Here is a 12,321-nt window from a genome sequence, read left to right on the forward strand (position 1 = left end):
GCACTATCCTTAAAGAGCAGTACTTGCTAGTACAGCTGGAGGGGTGTGGAGGGAAACCACTGTGTAAGGCTCCAAAGCAAAGAGCACGCTGCACTGGAGGGAGAGACAGACAGAACACAGGGGTGGGGCAGAGGCTGGACTGTGGGGAAGGCAAGCAGCATTTACCCTGGGCTCCTTAATAGGTCTACAAGGAAAGAGCCACAGCCGGTAGCAGACTTAGAAAGAAAGATGACTCTGGACCCCAATGTGTGCTTCAGATTCTGAGCTGTTTATTTCTAAACCACCTTCAAAATGCAACTAGGCTGGGGATCTGCAGCTGGAGCCTCTATGGTGGCACAGATCTCCAGGTTCCTGAACACCAGGTGTGCACCAAACAAGAACGGACCCTGGCACACAAGTTCCACACAGAAAAGGCACAGGGCCCGAGAGGCAGAAGCATGAGGATCCCTTGCCCCCTCAGGCGGGGTAGGGAAGGTGCTGGCAGCAACAGGCTTCCACATTCACCACAGCTAAGTGAAGTTCAAGTTTATACCTGAGGTTTTTAGAACATTTGGATGTTCCAAGAGCTAAAGCCTGAATGCGTGGGCCTTCTGGGGGGGTCAACTTTGGTTTCCCCAGCAGGCAAGCAACAGAAAAGGAAAGAGAGGGCAAGTTTTAACCGAGGAAGGAAAACTGCACACTCACCCTATCGACCTTCATGATTTGAAACCTCTGAGAAATGTCGGCCGTGTTGGCCGGCAGTCGGGAGCGCCCAGACACAAAGCGCATGAAGAGCACCCGCTCCTCGTTGGAGAACTCCTCGAGCGTGCGCCAGAGCCACTGCACCAGCTGGTGCTGCTCGTCCACCTCGCGGTAGCGCACCACCTTCTTCAGGACTTCCACACAGATCTCAGGCATCCCACACACCATCTGCTCCAGCTGCTTGGCCGTGAGGAGGGACAGCAGCGGCACAGGCACAATCCAGGACATCCCTTCCCGAACTGCAGCCACCTGTGCCAGGAAAGGTTCTCATTAACACATGCGTGCATGGAGACCTCATGAGCACACGCTGTCCACTCAGGCCGAGGGCTGTGGCCAGGCTCTCCTGTCTGAGTTCCGCCCTGCTCTGGAGCTCTTACACTCTCTTCAGTCTTTATTCCAACTCCATGTAGTCTGCCTTCTCTCCCCACAAATTTTAGTGACGGGGGGGGGGGGGGGGGGACACGACGACGACGACGACGACACATTCAGTAGCCACCCACTCATGTTTCTAGTCACATGCAGCTATGTGCTGTTGTGTGCTGTGTGACTGGCCCATCTCCTCTCCACGGAAGCCACTCTTGAGGACTGGTATGAACCAGATGGCTATTCTCATAAAAACTGTGTCCATTGGAAAACAATTTTTGAAAAGCACGAAGAATATATAATAGAATGTCAATAAAGGCAAAGAATTTAGTCAAGACACTGCATTCTAAGTCTGGGATCCAGCACTTCCTATCATTTAACTGTTCTCAAATGGAAAAGGAGGTAACCAGTGTTCATCATGAGTGATGACGAGATGATCTGGGCAGCTGAGAACAAAGGAGGAGGCGCCAGTCCTCTGCTCAGAAGCCCCCTGTGGCACAGGAGGCAGCTTGACTTACCTCAAATGCTTCTCTCTGGCACAGAAAAGGAAAACTGCACCCTGGAAAGGCCCTGGGGGGACCTGCTGCTATAGTTACTGTGCCTGGGCCGAGAGACCGCTGATGGCATCCCCAAGGCACTGAGGGTATATCCCCACTACAGACTGTCAAAATAACCCACCAAGGCACTGAGGGTATATCCCCACTACAGACTGTCAAAATAACCCACCAAGGCAACCAAGGCACTGAGGGTATATCCCCACTACAGACTGTCAAAATAACCCACCAAGGAACTGAGGGGTATATCCACACTACAGACTGTCAAAATAACCCACCAAGGCACTGAGGGGTATATCCACACTACAGACTGTCAAAATAACCCACCAAGGCACTGAGGGTATATCCACACTACAGACTCAAAATAACCCACCAAGGCACTGAGGGTATATCCACACTACAGACTGTCAAAATAACCCACCAAGGAACTGAGGGTATATCCACACTACAGACTCAAAATAACCCACCAAGGCCAGCCAAACAGAAAACAAAGACTGTTGGGGAAAAAACTGAGGTGTGAGGCTGGCTGCTTGGAGGTGGCAAGGAGATGACTGGGGACAGTCACAGGAGGAACATTCAATCTACAAGATGAGCAGAAGTGAAGACAGAAGCATCCAGTTCACTGAGAGAGGAACAAGGCAAAGAGAGTGAGCACAGCAGACAGCCAGCTCAGAGAAAGGGCCAGGAGAACCAGCCTGCAAGGAAGCCTGGGCTCTTGGATCTGCAGTGGCCAATTCTTATTTTCCCTAGATTCTGTGCTTCTGTGAAGCGCTGACAATAACCCTTATTTCCCAAAGTACCCCATAGAGAAAAGTGCACACACTGGGGTCCAGCACTAGGCAGGACCAGTACACATTTAATCAGTCACTAAACTTTTCATCAGGACTGGAGATGTAGCTCAGTAGTGTAGCACTTTCCTCGTACAGGCAAGACCCTGATCTTAATTCTCAACAACACATACAAAGACCTTCCCCCATCTCTCTCCTCCTCTCCTCTCCTCTCCTCTCCCCTCTCCCTCTCCCTCCCCTCCCTCCCCTCCCCTCCCCTCCCCTCCTCTCTCTCTCTCTCTCTCCCTCTCTCTCCCTCTGCCTCTCTCTGTCTCTCTCTCTGTCTCTCTCTCTCTCCCTCTGCCTCTCTCTGTCTCTCTCTCTCTCTCCCTCTGCCTCTCTCTGTCTCTCTCTGTCTCTGTCTCTCTCTCTCTCTCTCTCTCTCACACACACACACACACACACACACACACACACACACACACACCTTTCCATCAAGAACTGGAGACAAACCCTGAACCCTGGCCCTGTAAACCCTGTCACTGACTGAACCTACCTTTGCTAAACTAAGGAAAACAGTTTCATAACTGAACTGGCCCCAAAGCCAAACTCAAAGAAGGAACCAAAAATGAAGGGTATGGAACTTCAAATAACTGAACTTAGATATCCTCAGAGCCTGAATCCAGAGCTAAAAAGGCCCAACATAACCTGAAAATGAAACACTGAAATTATTAATGGTCTTTTGAAAAGAACCAACTGTGGACAGAGTATCAGCTCCTATGGTCACATATTCCTACCCTAACATTAACTCAGTGCTTACCCATGTTTCAGCACAGACCAGAGAACACCAATGACAAAGAAGGTGCGCTCCTCACCTGCAGCCTTTCAAGCGGACTGAAGAAACAAGACTCAAACGTTCTTAGGCCTCTATATCCACACAAATATGACACAAGCTGAGTGTATTTCAGAGTAAGGGAAGAAAGTCTCTCCCAGTTAGGAGAAGCAGGACTGGGGAGGAAGGTCTGTGTCAGAAGGGAAGAGGCTCTTGTGAGGCTCTAAGACCCGGATTTAGGGCCGACTGACCTAGCTGGAGTGGGGCACTGGATAGGGAAGTAGTAAGAACTGTGGGCCAGACATGTGAGGAGGGGCCTCAGTGCGAGGTGAAAGCTTCACCTCACAACCAATGATCAGTTCGGAGCTGACTTAAGGACATGGGCAGTGACACATGGCCTAAGAAGTCCCTGGGTAAGGTCTAAAAGACTGATACAAGTGAATCTACACATCATTGGAAATAGCGGCCAGATCTGGCAGTAACTGGTGAGCTCTTGTCTGGATAAACTAAAGCATTCCAGGCGCCTCCTCCTGCACCATGTTTCATCTCACCTGACGGTCCATCTCATGCAGTCGATACTCAATGGCCCTTTCCACATACTCCTTCCTATTGGAAAATGTGAGTGGGATACTATTTCCACCAGGGATTATGGGAACCATTTTGCCATCAGCACTCTGGCCAACAAAAGAATCAAGAGGAATCATCTAAGAAAAGAAAAATAAGAAATTGTATTACATGGCAGAGAGCATAACAAAAGCATGTCTCACACACACACCAGTAAGGAAGACAAGGCTTTAGTACTAAAAACAAGGCAGTCCAGGCAGCTATGACTGCTCAAGACCATGCGGACCCATCTGGTACAGGGAAAAAGAGGTACATTTTTGCTGTGTTCCGACCACCTAAGAACATGGGTCCCTTTCCCACTGGCACCCCTGGTTGTCCACTCTGATGGGCAGAGAAGTCGTTGAAGTGGAAGAAACAGGAGCTGGGGACGAGCGCCAGCTCTACACGTGAGCAGCTACTGGGACCACTAAGACTGAACCGCCAGGGGCGACTCAGCCCAGACACACAGGGTCAGGCTCACAGAAAGAGGAGGACAGCATCCGACTCTACACAGAAAACTTCCCATCTCCACACACAGGACAGCCACAGAGAAGCCTCCATGTGCCGGGGTTTACCTCATGGAAACTCTCCTCAGTAATGCCACTGTCTTCAATGTGAAGGATGCTGTTAAGGGTCTGCACGTAGAGCAGATCCACCTCCTCCAGGTCCTCCAGGGTGAGTGGAACACAGCACAGCTGCTTCCACACCAGAGGCGCCAGGTGAAGGTCCAGAGGCTTTTTGGTCCGAATGGCAACCCCCATTAAAATTCCCAAGAACTTGAACTGCATTAAGTGTTCATCAAGGCAGGCAGAGGGGTTAAAAAGGAACCTGCGGAAGAAAAGCAAATTTTTCAGCAAAGCTTCCTCCCATCAGAAATGAGTCCCCACAGCTAGAACATTAGATTAGACCTGTGCTGTTGAACCCAGCAGTCACTAACTACATGCAGCTACTGAATTCCAGTCTAAACATCCCACTGCCCCTCTTTTGATGTCATGTGCTGGAATTGTAAGCATGGGCCATCACACCAGGCTCAACTTCAGATCTTTAGTTATCCTAACCACATCTGAGTGTTCACCAAACTACACAGGAATATTGTTTTGGACAGCATAGGGACAACATTCTGAATTAGTATCTCTCTGTGTGTATTTATATGTGTATGTATAAGAAAGAGATTGAGAGCATGTGTGTGAGAGACAAGAGAACGTGTGTGTGTGTGTGTGTGTGTGTGTGTGTGTGTGTGCGCTTGTGCATGTGGTGGGTTCATGAGTATGTGAAGGCTGGAGGAGGGTGTTGAGTATCTTCCTCTATAACTCTTCACCTTATTGTTTTGAGACAGAGTCTGGCTGTCCTGAATCTCACTATGTAAACAAGACTGGCTTCAGACTCACAGAGAGAGATCCGCCTGCCTCTGCCTCCTGAGTGCTGGAATTAAAGGCGTGTGCCACCACCGCCTGGCTTGTTTCTATTTTTTAAGACAGAGTTTTGCTACAAAGCTCAGGCTAACATCAAAGTCATGATCCTCCCACCTCTCCTTCCCAGGTGCTGGGGTTACGGGCATGCCCCACCAAAACCAACTATACTTAGAAAAAAAGTAAAAGAGCTAGAAAATGGCCTAGAAGCCCCCTGCTCCAGAATGCCCCACATTCTGCAATCATTTCACTTATAACTTCTAAGTCTTTAGAGCAAGATGAAAAAATTAAAAAATTACAAATACACGGGCACTAGTGAATTGTGAACAACCAGCTCTATGACATGGCATTAGCAGAATCTAAATGAACCATGCATGGTAAAGCCTGAAGAAACATATGGCAGCCAGGGTTCATAAGTTCTTCCCTCTGTATTACCATCAATCTGTTCCTCAGTACTGAGTGAGGATGGCAGTGTCTGTTTCTCACCACGGCAGGGGCATGACGGGTGCATTGCTTCAGGGTTACAGTGAGGACTCAGTGGAAACAGTGCCTGGTGCGCAGGAAGCACTCAGTAGTGACTGTCATTATTAAGACATTTGAGAAGCATGCCTATCTTACCGGTCCCTATTGTAACCAACTTCTGCAGTAGCATTAGGAGACGGGATGAGAAGGTCAACGACACCAGTTTCAAGTTCCTGCAGGAGAAGAAAGTGTTTTGTTGAGAAATGACCATCAAATGCATCAAGACAAAATGACGATTAATGCATAAACCAAATACATTAAAGATAATACTGGAAAGGGGATATTTTGAGGAATTTAAATGCTATGCTTTAGCAATCTCTATAGTCTAGTTATTTTTGTGATTCAAAACTTAAAGAGAAATTATGAAGTCCTTATGTGAGAAATCACCTGTGAATGAAGAAGCGGCATGAGCAAGACCACCAGTGAGCAGCTGTACAGCTCTGAGCAGGGTGTGGTGAAATTCCAAACTGACTCAACAGTGACAGCTGAGTGTCACTCAAGCCACAGGGTTTATCAGGCAAAGTGGAAGGAACAGTACTAATCCTGAAGCAGCAGTCTGCCAGTGTGGCTTATAAAATCAGAACTGGTCCAAACTAAAAATTACTGTTTCAATTTCAAAAACTGTGTTTACTTGTATGGGTGTTTCGTCTGTGCATCGAATACAAGCAGTATCCTCAGAGACCAGAAGAGGGCGCTAAACTCTCTGAAGCTGAGAGTGGGCACTGAGAACCTAACCTGCATACTCTAGAAGAGCACTAAGTGCTTGTAATCACTGCAATTATCTCTCCGGTCCCAGTTTAAACTCTTTAACACTCTTTTTTCTATTCTTCTGGAGCCTGGTGGATCTGCTTTGTTGTAGAAGCACCAAAATAAATCACACAGTGGTCCTGGATCTGTCTCCTAAAATGTATTCATGTGTCACTACTGTATCTTCTACTACGGCATAACAGATGGTGGATGGGGGAGTCAGTGATGTTGATGTGCTAAGTAATCTCCACAAACATTTCCCGAACTCACTGCCATTCACCACACAGCACTAGCAGTGCAGCTGAGGACTCAGATGCACCCATGCTACACTGGCAACACTCCAGGACCACTAGCAGACCGCAGTGGGACACCTCATGCGCGTACCTGGCACATCTCTGTGATGGTGTCATCAAATACTCCTCCAGCATCATCAGCCCCTTCTCCAACCAGCTTAACCTTCCATGCTCGGGAGGGCAGACGCAGGTCTGATGCATTTAGCTTTACCACTTGTCTTGCTATTTGAACAAAGATGGGCTTACACTTCCGGCCTCTAAAAAGAAAAGAGAAATAAAACAGTAAAAGAGTAATACAACATAACTCTTCACCTGCACAGAGCACCACAAAGGTCCTTGGTGGTGTCTCTCCATCAGTGGACAGACACGGAGACTAGAGTGAGCGCTATCCCTACCCTTTCTAAGTGAGGAAGCTAGGGCACACAGATGCGGGGCACACAGATGTGGGGCACACAGATGCGGGGCAGTAATATTCTAAACAACTCTAGCTGGCTAGAGAAACACACATGACCTACCTGGTTGATATTCTCTTGACAGTAATCTGAGGCCCGTAATTTTTGCCTTGAACCATGGTTTTCCCTATGGAGCGTACCATGGGGAGCGTGTAGACTCTTGGAGCTAACAGAGGCCGCAGCTGGCCCTGTACAATGCCCCACGTTCCAGCATTGTAATGAGATGTGCTGTTCTGTAGTCAACATAAGGGGATCAGAGATGGCATAATATCAGACTTAAAAGAATAGTACTTGTAAATAGCATTTCTTTCTAAAATGTCCTTTAAAAGCATAGATCTGAGTCTCAGTTGAAATTAGTAACTAAAAAAAATACTGATAAAATATGACTACCATTTTTAAAGCCTTAGAAAATACAGAAAAGTAGAGATCCAGATATGGTATAAAATCATCCATCATTCATCCACACAGAGATAACCCCACTGACACCCTGCATTGCCTTTCAGTCTGCGTGCGCACACACAAATTCTCAACAATGTGAAAACGTACTGTTCAGATATTCTCAGCCACTTTCCTCACATGGCTTCTTATCAGACTTCTCACTTAACTAGAACCAGCTCACTGACACTCTAGTGCAACAGACCATCCTCCCGCCTGGCTGTTGCCTACTTGTAAAAAGATATCAAATCTTTTCCTTTCTCTCATGACTGTTGATGCAAAGGATTCTGACTGAGAGTTTTATTTTGGCAGACATGCTTACTTATTAACTAACCTAGTTATTTCTTAATCTGTGGGTCTAGTCTATAAAGACAGACAAACCAGCCAAATTTACTTCATTTTCCCTAATTTCCCTTTACTAGATTGAGAATGCTCTTTATGAGGAGAAAGAAGTCTCCTGAACTTCTCAGCTGACTTGATTCTTTACCACTGTGTACTATGGTCCTAGCAGCACTATGTACTTAGACGTTTTCCCTCTTTCTTTTTCCAGGGCTAGGATGGAACCCAGGTGTCTTGTATAGGCTAGGAAAATACCCTGCCATTTGGCCACACACCGGCCACTTAACATTACGTATTAGACTTGGCAGGAGCTATGACATGCTCAGTCACTCACGCTTCCTCCAATTTTAGACAAATCATAACACTTTCTGTTCAGCCACTTGTCTCCATGTCAGCAATAAAATGGAATTCCAACTGCTGACTTCCCCGTCCTTCTTGAGTCACAGAGCTAACACATTAGCCATGAGAGAACTGTGCAAAGGCAGAAAGGCCCGGGACCTTGCAAATATACCCTGGGTACCACTTCCCACTCCAGCACTTTACCTGGTTGTTGGGGCTGAGATTGAGCAGCCTCCACGACGAGTACATGAGGTCAGAGAAGTGGTAGAGCAGCCGGAGCCTGGCCCGCACGGTGTGGATGCTCACCTCTCTCAGGGCCCCGTACTGCGGGGGCACTGTGTCAGGCAGGCCCAGCTGGAGAGGCACTGACACACCTGCCAAGCACAGAAGCTCTTGTGAAGGAAAATGCATTGCTTCCATCTGAAGTATTTTGAAAACTTTCAAACACAAGATAATCCCTCAATGGACACACAATCTCACTACCTACGTTCTCTACTTCATATTTTGCTGTATTTACTGTTCTACATAGATATCTATTCCTCTACCCATTAACTCATCTTAATTTTTTTGGATGCTTTAGTACTTGTGGTGGTTTGAATGAGAATACTTGGGCTCCAAGGAGTGATACTATCGGAAACGATTGGTGGGTGTGGCCTTGTTGGAGAAGCATGGCGCTGGAAGTGGGCTTTAAGGTCTCAGAAAGCACATGCCAAGCCCAGAGTCTCTCTCCTTTTGTTGCCTGTAGAACTCTCAGCTACTTCTCTACACCAAGTCTGCCTGCATTCTACCATGAGAATGGATTAAACCTCTGAAACTGTAAGCCAGCCCCAATTCAATGTTCTCTTTTATAAGACATGCCATGGTCTTGGTGTCTCTTTAAGCAAGAGAACACTGACTAGGTCAGTATTGATCCTTAAAATTTCAAATATCATAAGCCAAGCATGGTAGGATAGGCCTATAATTCCAACACGAGTTCAAGGTCATCCTCAGCAGTATGGCAAGTTCAAGGCTAGCCTGGGCTGCATGAGACCATCTCAAAAACCCAAAACAATGAAACAAAACAAATACACACAAAATTAAAACAAAAGAGCCCCAAACAACAACAAAAAATCCCAGAGGAAACCTAGTTTTTTCTCCTTTAACTGTTTCTGTTTGAATAAAGGGACTAAAACAATTGGGGTTGGGGGGTGGGTGGGTGGATTCTTCCTTTCCTATTCAATGATTGTCAATCTCATATTAATGCATAGTGCAAATGAGGACCAGGTATTCCTCTTCTGCTTGCTGGGGATCTATGTGACTGCTAGTCCTTAAGAAAAAACATCTCTCTGAGGAGTATTCCCCAAGACTTGCTGGGGAAGTAGGGAGGTGAACAAAAACAGAAGGGACTCTAAGGACCCAGTCACACGTGGCTTCAGAAATTATGATACCTCAGACACCAGAAGCCAGCAAGAAGAAGTGCTTTAGGGCTTGGATGAGCAGTATCACAAATAAGGGAACTATAGAAGAATGCCACAATTAAAGTAATGCTACATTGAGGGAAATGGAAGACACAGCCTATCGGAGGATCCTTACTAAAGGAGACAATTATGCATATGTGTTAGCGTGTGTATGTATGAGTAAATCAGAGGTCATTCCTTAGGATGACCATCTGCCTTGTTTTTGGAGACAGGGTCTTCTTCCATTGGCCTGAGCTTGCTGATCAGGCCAGGCTAGGGGGCCAGTGAGCCCCACCAGGGTTTGCCTGTCTTTGCCTCAGCAGCACTGAGATTACAAACCCGGGCCAACATGCCTGGCTTCTTTCTGTGGCTGTTTGGGCTCCCACACTGGTCCTTATGATTGTCTCCCCATGCCCTGCCTTATATTTTCAAGTCTTTTTTTTTTTTTTTTAAATGCCTACAATAATTTTGTAGTATTTAAAAAAAATTTAAAAGCAAGAAGCAGCTACTATTCATACTCCACACTGGAATAAAACGGCAAGTAGCAACTGGACTTGGATGGAGCCACTGACCAGACACTTTGTATCAAAGGCTACTGAAGCGAGAGATTTTCATCTTTGTAACAGTAAGCCTCACAAAGCAACTGTCACCTTTTTGTTGTCTTTGTTTTGCAACAGGTTTTCCCTACCAGCCCTGGCTATCCAGGAACTCACTATGTGTGTAGATCAGGCTGGCCTGGAATTCAAATAGATCCTCCTGCCTCTGTCTAAGTGCTGGGATTAAAGCTGGGTCATTATGGCCCATTTCATTTGCTATCTTTTTATCTATATAAAAATATACTTTTAGATGCTCTAACCTAATTAAATTTTGCTTGCCTAAAACACATGCTGATTTCTTTTGGGTCCAGAGAGAGAGGAGAGAGCACAGGAGTCTTTGCTAGACACTTAAGTCTGCAGAGGAAATGATTCATATGAAATATTTATGTGCTTGTAGCACAGAGAATAGAATACTCCAGAAGCCTTGACAGTTTCAGACAGATGCTGGGTGCCCTCAGAACTACAAGCAGACAGTACATCAGGCACTGAAAGAGCAGCTGGAGGAGTGCAAACGGTCTGCCTCTCACCTGGTGCTCTTGGTGGAACAGGTGGTGCTGTCCATGCAGCACTGTGACAACGGCCAGCTGAGATCTGACGGATGTTTTTCCCTTGCAGAACTGTTATCAGGGTTGGTTCTCGAACATGGTTGGTGTGGCCTAGGCCAAGCTAAGAATAAAAAACAAATGCACGAGATTGAAGAGACAGAAGTCAAGCAGATATAATCTGTTAACGTCTGTGTCATACACCAACATCAATAATGAAATAAATTCTGATTTGTTTCTCTATCACAGAGTTCTAACAGCTTAGACTGTCTTTTAAAAACAAGAGGCGACAGAGCCAGTCCAAACTTACAGATTAGTCTTAACAACTGGTCACTCTTGGATTCCACTTCTGGAAAGGGTAGGAGTTCTTCTTGGAAAGTGAGAACAGAAGGATCTATAGAACTCTTACTTAAAACACACTGGCTTCTGTGTTACAGTACAGATATCAAATATACATGGACTCCAGGCCTCTGTTTTTAGCAGCAGCAGCTAAGTGTTCAACATCAGTGGGGAAGATCTTGTCAACGCCTAGTGAGGGAATTCCCAAAAGTCTCTTCTCCATTAATTCTCCTCTCATCAAGACCACAGCAACCACAAAGATGAGCAACTTCCTGGTTTGCTAATGCAGTTATGAGAATATAAATGCTCACTAAGGTTACTGTGAATAACCTTGAATATCAGGGTCTCTGATTCTATGGGCAATCAGATCTGAGATTTATGGGAGGAGGCAAAGATGGCTGAAAACCTCAGTAGAAGCATCTATCTCAGACATCTAGCAAAGCCTCTCTCCATACAGGCACACAGAGGGACCAAGCACACAAACCTGCAGACTCTTCATATTCTCTTCATTTCTATTCCTGCATTTACTCCTGTGACTACTGGGGATGGCAAGACTTCCTGCACAAGCAAAGGATTCTCTGGACACAATTATTATAAACTATAAAGGTATCCTTGCAAATAAGCAACAGTGTCAGATTTCTAAGGCGCGAAAGAGCAGCAAACATGGCATTTACCTGCCCTTCTGAATTGCTCCCCCAGGCATAAACATCTCCAGTTGATGCCAAAGCAAGTGTGTGTTCAGCTCCTACTGCCACGTCTTCAATGACCACTCCAGCTAGGACAGGGATTTGCTGGGGTCGATTGTGATTACGGGCACGCCCCTCAGGTAAGCCTATCAAGCGGTCTGAAAGATAGCAAGAGGAAGTTTACGATGGTACCCTGAAGTCTGCGTTTTTTAACAGGTCATTAATTCTTTGTGTTAAGAATGTCAATGATGTATATTACTCATTGGAGCAAAAATGTGCTATGCCAGCAAAATACACCACTTTAAGTAAAAAGGTTGACGTATTTC

At 46.2% G+C, this 12,321-nt stretch overlaps 1 protein-coding gene across 14 annotated transcripts in view; it reads right to left on the minus strand.

Annotated features, from left to right (window-relative positions):
- Herc1 (HECT and RLD domain containing E3 ubiquitin protein ligase family member 1) overlaps positions 1-12,321 on the minus strand; it is a 161,501-nt gene that overhangs the window by 3,437 nt on the left and 145,743 nt on the right. For all 14 annotated transcript variants that reach the window (XM_037207386.1, XM_037207385.1, XM_037207384.1 and 11 more), the window contains 9 exons: positions 11,984-12,153; positions 10,956-11,094; positions 8,601-8,770; positions 7,347-7,516; positions 6,923-7,088; positions 5,888-5,964; positions 4,436-4,688; positions 3,809-3,961; positions 685-990 (listed from right to left, as the gene is read on the minus strand). In XM_037207386.1, the coding sequence (XP_037063281.1) occupies positions 685-990; positions 3,809-3,961; positions 4,436-4,688; positions 5,888-5,964; positions 6,923-7,088; positions 7,347-7,516; positions 8,601-8,770; positions 10,956-11,094; positions 11,984-12,153 (1,604 nt within the window). The remainder of the gene's footprint in view (positions 1-684; positions 991-3,808; positions 3,962-4,435; positions 4,689-5,887; positions 5,965-6,922; positions 7,089-7,346; positions 7,517-8,600; positions 8,771-10,955; positions 11,095-11,983; positions 12,154-12,321) is intronic.

Source organism: Peromyscus leucopus, chromosome 7 (assembly GCF_004664715.2).
Source record: "Peromyscus leucopus breed LL Stock chromosome 7, UCI_PerLeu_2.1, whole genome shotgun sequence".
Lineage (NCBI taxonomy): Eukaryota > Metazoa > Chordata > Mammalia > Rodentia > Cricetidae > Peromyscus > Peromyscus leucopus.